Source organism: Psittacula echo (genome assembly GCF_963264785.1).
Source record: "Psittacula echo genome assembly, chromosome: 11".
NCBI classification, from domain to species: Eukaryota; Metazoa; Chordata; class Aves; order Psittaciformes; family Psittacidae; genus Psittacula; species Psittacula echo.
Window position 1 is genome coordinate 17,871,733 of NC_137746.1, and position 16,567 is coordinate 17,888,299.

General features: G+C 45.4%; 1 protein-coding gene across 1 annotated transcript in view; it reads left to right on the plus strand.

Moving 5' to 3' along the window:
- Nucleotides 1-16,567, plus strand: part of SLIT3 (slit guidance ligand 3) — a gene marked incomplete at its 5' end in the record, with an annotated part of 525,497 nt that overhangs the window by 476,954 nt on the left and 31,976 nt on the right. Inside the window, 2 exons of the mRNA XM_080626822.1 lie at nt 7,144-7,237; nt 13,157-13,294. Of these exons, the coding sequence (XP_080482948.1) occupies nt 7,144-7,237; nt 13,157-13,294 (232 nt within the window). The remainder of the gene's footprint in view (nt 1-7,143; nt 7,238-13,156; nt 13,295-16,567) is intronic.

Here is a 16,567-nt window from a genome sequence, read left to right on the forward strand (position 1 = left end):
ATTCTCCAGAGACCTCTATTGGTTCAAAAACAGTATTGGGTTTACGCGGCAAGGTTTTGGTAGCAGGGGAGGGTTGGGGCTGTAGGGGTGGCTCTGTGAGAAGAGATGAGGAGCTGCCTCCCTGCCACTGCCCAAAGCTCAGCCCATCAGCAGTGCTGATGGAAAATGTGAGAGGAGCAACTACGCAAACACCAAGCTCAGTGAAGAACGAGAAAAAGGTACTTGGGTGGCTGGAGCAGAAATATCCTCTTCTCCTAAGAAGTCCACAGTGAAGTGAAGCACTTTTTCCCCCTACAGCCCGTGAAGGAGCACATGAAAGCAGATATCCACACTGAAGCCTATGTAGGACCCCATGCAGGTGGATATACCTCAAAATAAGCTGCAACCTATGGAGAGCCCATGTAAGGTGCAGGGTCCTGACAGGAGCTGAAGCCCCTGGAGAGGAGGAGCCCATGCAGGAGCAGCCTTGTTCCTGAAGAAGCCTATCCCATAGCGAGCACCCATGCTTGAGCAGTTCTTGAAGAACCGCAGCCTGTGGAAAGGACCCACGTTGGAAGTTCATGAAGGACTGTATCCCATGGGAGAGAGCCTGTGATGGAGAAGGGAAACGGTGTGAGGAGGGAGCGGCAGAGACAAAGTGTTATGAACAGGCCACAGCTGCCATTCCCCATTCCCCCGTTCAGACCAACATGAGTCTACAGTGTGTCCAGTGTCCTGTCTGCCAGCCTGGAAAGGATGGCTCCGAAAATATCTGGCATCTCAGATGTGGCTGGATGCACTAGGTTGTGTGAATAACTGAATTGATCCCAGTAGATGCCAGACAAATTCCAGACATATTCCAGACAAATCACATAATGGAAAATATCCATATGACATAATATGGCTCAGAAATGTAGGGGGTCCAGCAAAATGAAGATCTCTTCCAGTCATTCTGAGGGATAATGCTATATGCAGGTTACCACCTTGTAAGAGCATTGGAAATTGTCTGGTTCAGTGCATGTTTTATACATTGTGGTGGTGTGGCATTTGTGATGTTGAATGTGAGTTTTCATCCTTTGGCATTGCGTAGAAGTGGAATGAATTCCTTCTTTGAGATTCAGAAAGAGTGAATTATCTCCTTATTTCTCTCCCTAGATTTTGTTGTTTAATCCGTTATCCCCTTGCTTAACCTCAAGATTAGAGGTATCCTTAATTCTGAAAAACAAGCCACTTTGGGAATCTCTGTGGAGAGTCTAACTCCAGGTTTATACTTAAAGAAGCCAAAACTTGATACGTGAAAACTCAGGTCTGAATTTTTAAAGCATTAGGACAGAATAAAAGTCGTAAAATAACTTTTGGTTCTTTGCCTACCAAGCGTTGTGGGCAGTGTTCAGCGAGCAAGAGCAAGCTTCGTTAATGATGCAGAAAGAATCCTGCTACAGTGCAATGCAGGTGATGTACATTTTGGGATCTGAGTGCATTTGCTACTGAAAATCTTCACTGAATTTTCTTCATTGCAAATTGAAACAGTTTGGAAGTAAAAGATTTTTTATTATTTTCGGAGAAGAACCTCAAATATTCTGCATCAAACATCAACAACATTCCTCACTGAAGTGTTTTCTTGGAGGAACATCCTATGTCTATTCCACTCAGCCAGTTTTAGGTTCGGTGTTCTCCTGAGATTTCCAGTTGGCACTGACTTCTTTTTAACAACTGGAAAGAGAGAAGAGGAAAACAAAATGCAAACCGCATTTTCTTCTGATGCAAGTTGTTAGGTATAAAATGAGTAATCTCTTATGATAAAAACAGTGCAGTGTTTTTTATGAGCAGTAAAAAAGAAGATTCCATTCTGACTTACCTGGCAAAATTCAGCAAATTGCAACATAGCATTTAACCATTCCAATATATATCTTCTCCCTGTGCAGGCTGTAGAAGTTTCCTCTGTGGATAAAGGCCAGGCTTCCTTCATCCTTTTTTCACTGGAAACACTTTCCTTTTCTCAAGTACTATTGTGAAATTCTTGACAACATTTTTGCTTTAAGCCTTCCAGGCCCTGCAAATGCTGCTCTCATGTTAAGGATGGAACTATTTCCTGTGTTCCTTTATCTGTTATTTCATGAATACTCTGAACTGAGAGACCAAAGTGTCCACCAACTGACATGTGAAACAAGAGAAAAGCCATTGAACTCATTGGTTTCAAAGTGGTGGTGGTCTAGGTTGTCTTTTTAGAACTACAGTTTCACTTACAGATAACTAAGTAAAATACGATCACTGCATCCAATCTCTCTTTTAGTGATTAAGGAGAAATAGTGTAAGTTGGACCCTGGTTTTAAAAGTCTAATGTGTCATGAAATAAATAGCTCTCATGACAGCACAGAATGGAAGAAAAGAAAGATGATTATTAAACTGTGTGTAAAAGTCATCTTTATTGCTCTATTGTTGTTTTGGCTTCCTTCTGAGACATGCGGAAGGCTACAGAAAAGCCCAAGCATGTTTCTTGGCAGCTCTTCATAAGCAGTGAGCCCTGTGAGAGGTGAATGTGAAAGCCCCATGAAATTCATGATTTTGCTGACAAAATAAGACCAGGAAAATGCTGCATGACACAGGAAAAAATATGTTTTGTTGTGTTCTTTTGAAAGCAACGACCAGTGCTGGTGAAGGGAACAAGGGAGGTAGGCTCAGAGAGGCAAAAGAGCTTTAGTCTGGGAGATTTTCTCTCTCCTGTTTCTTTTTCTGGGAGACCCATCCATAGTATTCCACCTGCCAGCACAACTTGGTTCTCACCTGAGAGTTGCATGTTTTGTGGCAGATCAGACTGCTTCCTTCAGGTTTCTCATGCTTCTTTCTCCTAAAGATGCACTAATGACCAGCACACTGCCACCAGCCTTAAGAAGCTTGAAATGCCGTGCTTGCAGAGCTGAGGATGTGCCTATCCTCATAAAGGTACCCTCTGCACGTCATACCTCAGTTCTACGTACCACACAACATTAGTGACCTAATATGTCCAGCTACTAAGAAGAGTAAAATCTGACAGCATAAACTGCTTTTCTCTTGTGAATCTGACCTAGTCTTAACCTGTTCTTTGGTGGGGTACGTTGCATCTTATGATCTATTTTCTTGGGCTTTGATGAATCACAGAATCATAGAATGGTTTGGGTTAGAGAGGACCTTAAGATCATCCAGTTCCAACCCCCTGCCATGGGCAGGGACACCTCACACTAGACTCTGTCCAACCTGGCCTTGAACAAGAGAATAAGAGTGCCTTGATGAAACAAAAAATATTAGTTGAGATTAAAAAAATGCTTAACTGATTAGAAAAGAGATAGAGTTGTCATTTTGCTGACTTTGATATAGCCACTTCAGAAACCCTTGTGTACCCAAGTTGGAGGTCTGATGTGAGAATATGTAGGAGAGAGGAAAATGGGGAGGCTGGGTTGTTTTCTGCCTTTGGGAAGGCTTTACACTGAAGTTTTCTGGGTTTTTTAGAGTGATCAGATATTTTCCACAGAGACAGTCAGTGCTGCTGAAAGTTGGCCTAAGATTAATGTCCAGTTTGGTTTTAGGTTCACACAGCTATCCAATGAGGAATTTGGACTGGGCCTTTAATTGCTGCACAGAGAAGCAGTCCTGTGTCACTCGAAAAAAAAAGATCAGATTTTTCCTCAGATACTGACATTAAAGTGGCCAATGATGATTGCACTTCCAGGTCTGAGGGTAGATTTTTTTGGCCCAGATATTCCCTGAGTGACTAAAATAGGAGAAAGTCTGTGCATAGCTGGTGCCTTGGGTTTTGCTTTGCAGAAAAAGTTTGCAGAAAGTGTTTTATTTCCCTGGCATGCTTTCGGCAGCATTTAGTGAACACTGGGGGAGCCTGAAATCATCTATCTAGAAGAATTTTCTTCCTGAGATGAGGCTGCTCTAGTTGCAAGGCATTCCCAAGTGAGCTCCCTAATGAGTGATAGATGGGAAAAATAACAGGAAGGATCCTTACATGTTCCAAGTTTTGCATGAAAAATGATAAATTTTTGGATGCTGTGTTTGGTACCTAGCCTAGAATTCTCCTACATTTTGATAGTGGTGCCTTCAGAATGACACAGTGAGTCATAATATTTGACATTTGGGGAGATTTTTACTGGATCTCTAAGCACTTGTCAAGGCTTTTGAGGAGAATACTTTAAGAAGAATTACGGTTTCCTTTGAGAGTTTATGAAACTGTTCTTTTTTTCTTTTTTTTTAAGCCTGTTCCCTTTTTTTCAAAACAACGAAATAAAAAAGCAAAAGAAACTTCAAAAGTATGTATTGACCATTTTTAGTGATGGTTTAAGGCATCTGTCCACACTCATTAAATGGTCTTCCAAAAATATTTCCAGCTTTAGATCACTGAGTCCTTTTAATGTCACCAATCAGTTGCTTTTTTCCATGTTTATTTTCACATAAGGTTCATAGCACACAGGGGACATGAGGAATACCAGGATGATGAACTGGCAGTTATCCAGCAAGTTCTGACCTGCTCATGTTCATGCCCAAAGGCCAAGGAAGTCTCTTTGTTAGCATTCGGGAGGGTTGGTGGACCGTGGGTTTGGGGATTGCTTACTAAATAGACCTGTCTCCAGTTCTGCCACCTCAAAAGTGTGCTGATAGCTGTCCCCAGTGACAGCTGTGTTCATGTTTGTAAGACTTGAACGTCTTTAGTTGCTTTTGTGGAGTAACAAAGTACAATGGCAAACGTCAAGTCCAGTGAATGAGGTTGCCTTGGTTCCCATGGATCTGCAGCATTCAATTTCCTTGGCATGTTGGCGTGTCCCCCTTCCTGAGCTGGATACATTCATTACATTTGCCCAAGACTTGTTCAGGGCTGTAAAAATACTTGGTAGTATTTAATAGTGGTGGCTTCCAGGGATTCTGTGGCTCCAGATGGAATTACTTGTCCTATAACTGATACTATGAACAATAAACTGTCCACTGCAGATTGCCATGCCAGACCTCTCTTGTATTGCCAAACCCAGCCAGGAAAAAGTCATGAGGGTATGCACGGCAGATGAATACAGGGTTTATGCTGGTAGTACCCTCTCTCATGCTTCCTGGACTTGTATTCTTGCTCCACTTTCTCACTAATGCTTCACAACTCTCAAAAGCAGATATGTTAGAGACAGCAACTAAAAAATAGAGTAATTTCTGAAAATACACATTATACTTCCATTCTAATATGAAGAGTCCAATAAAGAGATGTGTAGCTCGTACTGAAGGGAGGCCAGAGATGTGGGGGAAATAACCAGAAGGAGTGAGCTGGGGGTGTTAAAAACTTAAACCATACCTGTCACCACCAGAGCCAGCCTTGAAACTGTGCTCTCCGTCATCCCTGCCAAATCACTGTTAGAAGACGAATGGTTCTGATTTGCGGTTTCCATCTGAATTGAGATCTTTGGGGTTTGCTGGGCTTGCGTATTCAAGTGGTTCTGTGTAGTCAGTACATTCAGAAAGACAAGGACTTCTGAAAATGGAGTTTTTCCCAAGGCAGGTGGAGCTGCAGCTTCATGAAAACCCAGTTAAACCCTGCCAGCCCTCCAGCACCTCCCACATTACCCTTTTCCCCGCACTAGCCGCATGGCATGTTGCTCATGTGATGGTGTGTATCGTGTGCAGGCACAGAATACACCTAACCTTGAAACCCTGCAGATGTGGTTTTGTGATAGCTGCACAGGGGACTTTGGACTGTAGCTTGTGGGGGTTTCAGTGTTGAGAGTACCTGGCTTTTGCTTCTCCTGCAAGGCTTTGGGAGGTGCAGGGAAGGTTTCTTGGGAAGGCAAAGATTCCTGTGGTCTTTGGCTGGATCTCAAATCCTGGGGTACTGAAGTGTGACCTAATAATTTAGGACTCCAAGAAGGATGGTATTTAAATAAACTATCTGGGTTTGAACCTTCTAGAACTATTAATTATTAAACGTATACAAATCCAGGGAGGTGCATAGCATGTAACACACCATACCTCAAAACAGCTGAACTGAGCTCACATGTGATGGATTCTTTTCTGAACAGACATCATCCCCTGTGAGCACAATAGGGCTAGTACTTGTCTTACAAACAGTGAATATTCCCTAATTGCATGCAGTCCTAAAGCTGGTTCCTATTATTGAGAGTTGCAGAGGTTTTGGGGGAAGGCTTGTGGGTTGTTGTTCTTTTCACGAATGATGTCCAACCAGCTTCTTTGGCAGATCAGTAACTACGGCTAAAACATGTTTCAGTATGAAAATGTTATGGTCTAATGTCCTGGGTTCAGCAGTAGCAGTTATTTTTCTCCTTCTTAGTAGCTGGTGCAGTGCTGCGCTTTCTGGATTTAGCCTGAGAACAACTCTGATAACACACCAATGGTTTAGTTGTTGCTCAGTAATGTGTACTCTGGCCAAGGACTTTTTGAGTCTCATGCTCTGCCAGGGAGGAGATGCACAGGAAGTCAGAAGGAAGCAGAGACAGGAGAGCTGACCCAAACTAACAAAAGAGGTATTCCATACCGCAGCATATCATGCCCAGTATATAAACTGGAGGCAGTTACCGGAAGCCCCAGACCGGTACCGGCTGGATATCGTTCGGTGGGTGGTAAGCGGTTGTATTCTCTTCCATTGCTACGTCCCTTATCATTATTATTATTGGTGGTAGCAGCAATGGTTTTGTGTTGTACCTTAGTTACTGGACTGCTCTTATCGCAACCCGTTGGGTTTAAATTTTTTGCATTCTCCTCCCTATCCCTCTGGGAGCATGGGGAGGAAGAAGTGGGGGAGTGAGTGAGCGGCTGCATGGTTCTGAGTTACCGGCTGTGCTTAAACCACGACATCTAACAAGCAACTTCACTGCTGTGTCACTTTCTTGGTTTGATAGAAGAGGTTCTGGGTCAGGAACTGTCCGTTTGATCCTTCCTCTGTCACCAAGTGGAGTTTGTATGTCAGTACATTTTGTACCAGCCTTTCAAATTCATGTGATAGAAACAGTACAGTCGCTATAGGTCAAAGGAGCTCAATTTAATGAAGTCTTATGTGCCTTCATAAGCAATAGCATTGCTTACTGCTGAACTACTGAGCTGTTTACCTTTAGGGAGCTTTGCCATCATGGCTGGAGCTGCTTCAGGATTGTTCAAGCTGTGTTACAGCAGTGTTGCTTTTTCCTTCCTCAGGTGAGCTGTGTGATGAGGTGATTAACCACTGTGTTCCTGATCTGAATCCATGCCAACATGAGTCCAAATGCCTTCCCCTTGACAAAGGAACCAGGTAAGCGTGTGTTTATGTTGGTCTCCATACATTGGGCACATTCATCCATTGGCCTGACTAGGGCTGAACTGGCAGTGAGTTTGAGATAAAAATCATCCAAATTAACACAAACAGTGCAAGAGTGTTTATACGTCAGACCGTGACACATTTTAGTTCCAATGCAACCATACAGACTTCTATAGTTTTCTGTGGCTTACTTGAAAATAATGGAAGTACCACCAGCACAGAGAAAGTCGTCTGGAAGAGAGCATGGAAAAAGGAGGACTTCTGCAACGGTTACTGCAAAGTATCTTCTCCTGCATCAGAAATTAAAGACAGTTTCCTTCTGTTCCTTTGGGCATCCATCAATTCAGGCAGCGTAACAGGAACCTTAACTGATGTAACCCAGCTCTCCTCAGCCCATACTGGCTCAGTGTTAAATTCCAATCCCCATTCTAACCACTGAGAAGTGAAAGAGCAACTTGTAGCCAGAGCAGAAAGCTGCAGGTCAGGAGTCTTCTGTCGTGTCCCCACTTCAGCTGTTGCCTTCAGGATGGCTGGAGGTGTTGGGGTGCACTGGCATAGGCTAGCCTTGGCCTCAGTGGGGCTCCTTTCCCCACACTTCCTGTCCTGGACAGCAGCAGCAAGCAACTGAACTGAGTGGCTCTCCCCCAGGAACCACTTTCTTCCTTGGCCATAGGAAGAAGCCTCACTCAGCTCATGCTGCATTTTGTGAAGTCTGTCTTTGCATTTGCATTTCACAGGGCAAAATAAAGCCTCATGGTTTAAATGGTAGTAGAGCACCTGGAATTCAAGAGAGTTCAGTGCAGTGTGATCTACATTCTGTGCTTGTTTCCATGACTCCAGTGCACTCATGGTGCTCTCCTGGAAGAGAGGGCTATGGATTTGGCAAGGGGCACCTCACCCAGCACACTGGCTGTCCCAGGGGAGAGATGGTACTGCTCTTTGGTCTTCCTCGTAACCTGCAGTTGGGGTCAGAGGGTGTCCTGTGAAGCCAGTGGCACTTCAGAATAGTGTAAAGTGGCACACAGAATCTGAAACTGTTTTGGATTGAAGAGACCTTAAAGCTCATCCAGTTCCGACCCCTGCCACAGGCAGGGACACCTTCCACTAGAGCAGCTTGCTCCAAGCCCCTGTGTGCAACCTGGCCTTGAACACTGCCAGGGATGGGGCAGCCACAGCTTCTCTGGGCACCCTGGGCCAGCGCCGCAGCACCCTCACAGTGAAGAATTCCTTTCTTAGATCTAACCTGAGCTTCCCCTGTTTCAGTTTGAACCCATCACCCCTTGTCCTTGCCCTATCACTGCAGTCCCTAATGAAGAGTCCCTCTCCAGCATCCTCAGTGAGGGTGACAGAACGCTGGAACAGGCTGCCCAGGGAGGTTGTGGAGTCTCCTTCTCTGGAGACATTCAAAACCCGCCTGGACACATTCCTATGTAACCTTATCTAGGTGTTCCTGCTCTGGCAGGGGGATTGGACTAGATGATCTTTGGAGGTCCCTTCCAATCTCTGACATACTGTGATACTGTGATACTGTGATCCTTGTAGGCCCCTTCAGATACTGGAAGGCTGCTATGAGGTCTCCACGCAGCCTTCTCTTCTCCAGGCTGAACAGCCCCAACTTTCTCAGCCTATCTTCATACTGGAGGTGCTCCAGTCCCTGATCATCCTCGTGGCCTCCTCTGGACTTGTTCCAACAGCTCCATGCCCTTCTTATGCTGAGGACACCAGAACTGCACACAATGCTCCAAGTGAGGTCTCACGAGAGCAGAGCAGAGGGGCAGGATCACCTCCTTCGACCTGCTGGTCATGCTCCTCTTGATGCAGCCCAAAAAGCGTTTCCTAAAATTAAAAGGAAATGAAGCAGAACTTAAGAGCTCTCAGGAGGGCAGCTGAGTCTGTGCTGGACACTCATCTGCACAACTCAGGCCTTTCTCTGGGGGGAAAACACTTCAGACAGAAACATTTCCAACTCTTGAGGAAGATGGAACTATTGAATCATTAGGATAGTTTCTGAAAGGATGCACAGAGGCTGGATAAGGAGGAGTTACCAGGACATAAATAGTCCCTGATGTTCTTTCCAGCTTTCATTCCTTGTTAATCCATCATTCAGCTAATCCAGTAGCTACATCATGTTACCAGGCAAAAGCTTGTAACTCACATTACCTTGTGTTGCTGGATGTATGAAGGGATGGAGACAGCTGTGGTCCTGAATGGTTTTACTCTTTCTGGAAACATTTACATACCTGTCACCCAAGCAATCTGAATAAATAAGACATTATTTTTTTGCTTGCTTGCTAGAAAAGTGTTCACAGTGTTGCCATTAACCCCTGAGGGGAGCCTAAATAACAACTTCTAAGTATTTTCTACTACTGTTTGTTGCACTATTCTTCCCAATATTCATAGAATGCTACCCAAAAATCTGGAATTTCATTCCTTCTGTCCCATTTTGCTTTCCTGCATGCCTGACTTGGAGGTGAGGCAGCCTGCCAACCTTGAACATGGATTTGTCCAAGTGTTGTTTTTTCTCTCGTACTTTATTTGCCCCAAACCATTCAGAAATGGGCTGAGGTCCTGCAGCAGCTTCTGCAGTGATGTGTGGTGACTGCTGGGTCTCACTGAAAACAGCCACCTCTAGTCCTGTGTTGCTGCTGATGGCTGGAGCAGTTTGGTGTCCTGACCTGTGATGTACCACACATCCGGCACATAACGGTGTGGTGCAGTGCGACATGCAGGGTGAGTCATGGAGGAATCAGTCCTCCCCTCTGCTTCCAGGGACAGGGAATATTAATAGCAGAGTTCAGACTTGTTCTTGAGCTGACCATCCACTTGTCAGGTTTGTGCCCTGGGCATGTGAATAAGACACACCAGTGAAGACCAGCATAGCAGCAAGGACACTGGCCAGTCTGCCTGTCGTGCCTTCAGCTCTAGTTGCTCTGCAACTTTGGGGTGGGAAGAAAAGATGACAAAGACAGGAAAAAATAGGAAGCCAAGTTATTTATTGATATGAGGAGGGAAATTCCATTCTCGCCCTGCAATAGAAGCTGTGATTCACAGCTTTAATGCAACAGACATTGAATGCATGCAGGTGGAAACCCCCTCAGGTAGGCCAGCATTTTAAATACCACTAGACATGGTTTCAGGCACTCCATGGGAATGTTGCCACACTACAAGGCTGTAGCAGAAAACAGGATCTCCAGTGTACTGCTGACACGTTGTCACTGGGAAATGAGATAACTGATCTAATGGTGTCAATTGCTGTCTTACCAGGATTTGACTATGAAAGTGTCTTTGCCACCTCTGTACTGCGTCATACTTTACTGATCCTCACTTCACCACTTGCTGCGCTGTGTGGGATAGGGATGGAGCTAACATACCTTCCCAGGCCATAATAGGGAGGTCCATGGGTTTCCATGAAGAGGAGGCTGTGGGATGCGCTCCTGGGGCTGAGCTTCTCATCTGCTTTCCTCCAGGCGTACACATAGATGTGACACACTAAATGCTCCGAGATGACTGGCCCAACAGGAATTCCATGTTTCTAAAGAGAAAGCCAAGCTTGGAAGCAAACTGGACTATTTCAGTGTGTGTTTGGCTGTGCAGAACACTTTGCTTTTGAAGCTAAAATTGCAGGTGGCTTTCCTCACTTCCAGCCTCCACATCTTTATTGTGCTGTTACTATAGAAGAAGAGCAGCTGTCTGTATGCCAGACAACAAAACAAAGCAAAAATCAACAAAAAATAGCATTTAACACAATGAAATTACTTTAAAAAAAAACAAACCTTCAGGAAAGGAGCATGTTTTTCCATTCACTGTAGTGATGTTGGAGCATGGTATAAATATACTTTATTATTCTAAAGCTTGGAATTATTACCTGATGGCTTAAAATGCTGATTTAATGCAGCCCTGCAGAGAAAAGTGGTGGTTCTGTCATTACTGAGATAGCCAATACACATCATAAAATTGATGCATGGCAGCTCTGAATAAGGAACTGCACATCGTTCGTTATTACATCACTTTATATTAGGACTGCAGGGATCAATAAAAAGCCACAGGATTAATGCTGCCAATTCCCCCACAAAGTCTTTTGATTGACATTATTTGCTTGCAGGTGTGACTAAAACGTTGCCAAAAAACATCACCAGTGTCTTATGGCTTGGGGGAAGAACACGTTTTGCTTTTTTTGCTCTTTTGTCATCTCCGTTATGTTAATCACAGTATTCCCTGAGCCACCAAGGGGTAAAAGAGCAACTCAGGCCTGCAGGGCTGGACCATCCAGCACCCTGTGGCTGTGGAGGGTCATGATGGGGGCCTCTCCTGTGGGGAGAATGGAGAAAGAATGTGCATCTCCATAACATTATCCATCCTACAGCCCGCAGGTTTTGCAAGCTTTGCCCTGTTTCGTCCGTCTTTAGCCAGTCACAAGCCATGTTTTGATATGGAGGCTGAAGGTCACATTCCTCCGTGCTTGAAGTCAGGGGTTGCTGAAGCCCTGCTGCTGTGGCAGCCCTGCACTGGTCATTAGCACACTGAGGACCTGCTGCCTTCCCCTGATGAGCTGGGGAGCTGCCAGGACCCAAAGCACACTGTCAGTCAGAACCAAATCAGCGCAGTGACTGCTGCCTGCAATGTACAAATCTTTCCTCATCACGTCCCATGTATCTTGTTCCTCTGAAAAGCATTTCCGTAAGGAAAGGTCATAAGGAACCTCCTCCTGCACTTACCCCACCAGGTTTCTGGTATGGAGGAGAAGGAGGCCAGCAGAATGGGTGGTGGAGCAGTAGTTTCTCTCCTGATGCCACCTCCCTCAACTTTTTTTTCCCTTCCAGCTCTCAGTGGCAAGCTTGCTGGGTCTAAATAAGGGGCTCTAGCAAGAGCACAGGCCTCTTTTTTATTGCTGGAGTTAACTGTAGTCCTTCCCTTGTTTTGGTCGAAGCGATGTGCCTTTTGTTTTCCAGATGTGCAGTAACATCCAGCTGGGAGGAGTAAAACGTGTTTCATGGACTAAACGTTGTCTTCACTATGCATTCAGAAAGAGGCTGTTCAGCAACCCCACAAGATCTGTTCCAAGTCAGACTTGGGGATGTATTTTCTATTGTCAGGGTATAAACTTCTGCAAGGCTTATAATAGAAATGCTGATGCAGCCTTCATACAACAAACTGGAGAATTGGATAAAGTAAAATACAAAGCCAGTGTCTGCAGGTTTGGGCACATCCCATTGTGTGATTCCTGTGAATGGCATCCTCCCATAGCAGCAGGTAAAGGACAGGCTTCAAAGACAACTTGCCATGGTTGCAGCAACATTTGCTGTTTATGTAAAGGTGGGACATGATGATCCTAAATGTCTTTTCCAACCCAGTTGATTCTATGATTCTGTGCCTTGCAAATGAATGGCAGACCGGTGGTGATCTCAAAACCGATGGTTTTTCCTAAAATCTGCTGAGGTTGATGGCTTGCTTGCAAATTGTGTCTATTTGGAAGGTGAAACCTTAGTGTGCTCTGTGTAGCTGCACAGGGTCAACCTCAGACACTCGGCACTGTGCAAACACTGGTGAAATCACAGTCTGCGACATCAGGGCAACTGCCCTGGCAGAATGTTGAGGCTGTAAGGTTAGGGAAGATGTTGTCATCTTTAGCATAATAGAGGAGCACTGTATGATCGCCCTTCTCAGCAGAGTTGGCTGAAGATAAGCAGTGGAATGATATTGCTTTGCTCGGCTTGGATTTAAGCAGATTGCAGAACCTCAGCTGCAGACAGGCAGGAGTGATTCGAGCATTGCTGATGGCAGGAACTGTGCTCGATGTTTCCAGGAATAATTGCTAACACCTTTCCATTTGGGATCAGATCGGTGCTGGACCTGCGTGTGCTGATGATGTGAATGGTGAAACAAGCTATTAACAGCCGCGTTCTGGTCTTGCAGATGCGAGTGCTTGCCGGGCTACAGCGGAAAACACTGCGAAATAGATGATGATGACTGTGTGGGCCATAAGTGTCACCATGGAGCTGTCTGCGTAGATGCAGTCAATGGCTACACCTGCATCTGTCCTCAGGGCTTCAGGTACGTGAGAGTCAGCTCCTCCCAGACTGTCCTCTGTACTGATGGGGCATCTGAACTGTTTTCATCGCCAGTGCTGATCAGCCTCTAGATACAGCATCAGTCCTACATGAATGGATGGCTCAGTGCTTCAGATCTTGAAGTAGGTCTCAGGGAGTTCGTGGAGTGTGGGGAGTTAATGATTCTTGCTTTGCAAAGAGCAATTTGCCTTTCGTGCAGTGCTGTATTAGTCTGCCTGCCTGCCCCAGCAGTCCTGGTAAAACACTAGGTAGTACCCTCACAGAAATGATATGGAGATAAACTCTGCATGCATGAGAGTGAGCAAAGGATAATAAAATGAGATATATGAACATGGCTGCAAGAAAATAGAAGGCTGGAGATTCTGTGCCACTGTCTCTGTACCTGGTGGTGGATGGGCTCAGCACGATTTTGGCAGTAAATTTCCAGCCTCTGTTTCTGGCAGCTGCCAGTATATCTTGACTCCTGGAAATCTGTCTGTCTGTCAAAGATAAGTGTGCTGCTCCAAATGGATTCACTAATCATTGCCTGAGGCTGGATACTGGCTTCCTTCCAGCTAAACCTTTTCTGTGTTTGAAATACACACGTGAGACAAAGGAGTACCTGAAAAGATCAGTCTCGACAAAGCAGAAATCGCAGGAACACTTATAAATCATTTTCTCTGCTTTGTATCTACAACTGTTTCCATTCCTCCTGCTTTCATCCTTGCTGGTTTTGGGGTTTTTTTTCTCTCCCAACACACATTCTTATTGCAAAGCAGACAGCCTTCCCTGAATAGGCATTGATGTACAACATGATGTCAGCCTGTGGTTTCACAGAATCAGACGTGTTATTTACAGGCTATCAGATACCTCTGTGTTGCAAATTCATGCCCTTTTCTCCATGTTTCATTCTCTGCTTCAATCCCTTTGGTGGCCTCAGGGATCTTGCAGATTGGAGACTGGGAAGGATAACAAGTGGCTGTCCCACAGTGGAGTTGTAAATGCTCATTGTTATCTCATTGTTAGAGTTGAAAAACTGGATTGCAAAGCTGCATCAGGAGTCCACAAATGGTAGTGACTGGGAGACTTCTGCTGTGAGCCCTTTGTTTCTGAGGCCTGTCAGTACCAGGCAGAGATGAGTGTGAGGGTCAGGGTTTGTCAGAGACGTTCTGAGTTGTAACACAGTTGAGCAGAGCAGCAGGGAGAGGTGGGAGACTGCTCTGGCTCCCTTCCTGTGTATGGAGCAGCTCTGCCAGCAATTAGTGCCCTGGGTTGGCTGATCTCACACCAGGGACTTCAGAAGCAGCCCAGCCTGCTCCCTCACTCAGGTGAGGGGCCTTCATTCCACTAAAAGCCCTCTTAAGAGGAAACATCTTCCTATACAAGGCTCCAAAATCAACCACTAGCCTAGATAGCACTTCATAGCACAAGGTAGGCTTGGTCAAGCAAACTAATCCTGCTGCCTGTCAACAACAGAGCCAGGATTAACTTGAGGTCGCCTGCTTGCTTTCTTAGTTTGCATTAGTCCATGGTACCTCCCTAAGTTTCCTGTGCAAGTTGCAAGGGAGAAAGAGTGGTTTAGAAGAAAAACATCACAGTGAGCACTATCAGGCTTCCCCCGCCAAGGCAGAGAGCAAGCTGAAGGCCCTTGTGTTCTCCATGCAGAATAGTCCTTGATCTTGTTTGATCTCAGGATTAAAATTCTGCTAACAAAATACGTTCTGTTCATTATTCTTTCCATGACTCCAGCCTTTTGTAGTTTAAAGCCTGCTGCTCTGAAGGGGGTTCTGATTTTTTTTTTCCCCTCTTAAGATTGCAATTGCAAAGATGGTGATTGACAGAGTTCAGCCTTCTGATGTTCAGGGTTATAGACTCGAGAGCTCACGAAGCGAGCCTCAGGCGCTGGGCTGTGTGGCGAGGAGATAACTTGGCAAGTATTTGAAGGCTGCAAGTGTTGATGAGAGGGAGTGAACACAAGGGATGGTCTGACAAAGGTAACAGGGAGACCTGAGATGAGGATTTATAAAGTTTCTTGGCTAAGCATCAGGAGTCATTTCCCAGCAATGAGTTTGCAGTGAGCTCCCAGCTATCTGTACTTACGCTGTTGTAAAATATGCATAGAGCTAAAGCAGTGTTGCGGTTGTCACTGTGCTGTATGTCAAAGCCACTTGGAGTCACACATTAAAAGGATGTTAAAACTTGCATCCTCGCACAGTTGAACAAATGGCACGCTGGTATTTCTCAACCATGTTGGGCCTCGTGTGCACAATGACATGTCTGGTGACAGCCCCAAAAAGCAACAGTACCAACACGCACATGACTGTTTTCCCATCTTAGCATCTCCTGTTCTTGTGTAGTGTGCTCCACACAGCACCTTTCCTTACCACTCAGCAACACTCTTTCTGCCTGAAAAGTGAGCTGCATTGGATGAGGCCTGACTTATCAAACCTTCCCTCTAGGAACCAGCCTCACACCAATGTTGCCCTGGTTGATGTTGCTTTGATGGGAAGCACGCATTAGGGCTCCTGAGCCTGATGGAAAGCATTGTTCCTGCATTGGGTACATGCTTCAGGGCTCTCCACTGGGATAGTTTGCTGCAGGAAACTCTGCAGTGATTACTGAAATAAATGAGATTGTACCAGGCAGAATGGACTTGGCCAAGCTTGCTGCAAGGCGGGCTGTGCTGCACATTCCAGTGCTGGGGGAATAAATAGTATTAATGATGTCTAAAAATATACTTTAAAAATACTTTCAAATGAAAGAAGAAAAGGCCTTGGCAGACGCTGTTGCTAATGTAGCTCCTAGATGCCAGCAGCAGGACAGCTGCACTTGTAAAGCCACCCACTGGAGGATCCCACAGCAAGGAAGGGCTGTGCAGGAGCATACTGGGAGCTCAGGGAGTCATTCAGAGCAGCTCCAAGCACAGACACGCTGGCTTCGTGCAACATTTGCTTTCTGTTAGTGGAGGCTGTTGCGGGTTGCATGGGGTTTTTATTATTCTTATTTTTAACTTCCATGGAATTAGAATTACACACAGTGACTTTCCTCCTGCATTCTACTTGTTGCTCACAGACAAAACAAAGGGATTGGCATTAGGTACAACAAAGCTCATGGGCTAGGTCAGCTCTGCTCCTTTCTGCTGGTCACACCTGACAGCAGCCAGGGCTGAGAGGTCAGCCCTCATTTGATCCCGCTGCTGGTGCTCCTGACATGTTTGCCAGCCAAAAAGTGTGCGCTGGAGAGAGATCACACACTTAATGAAAGCAGGCTTTGAACA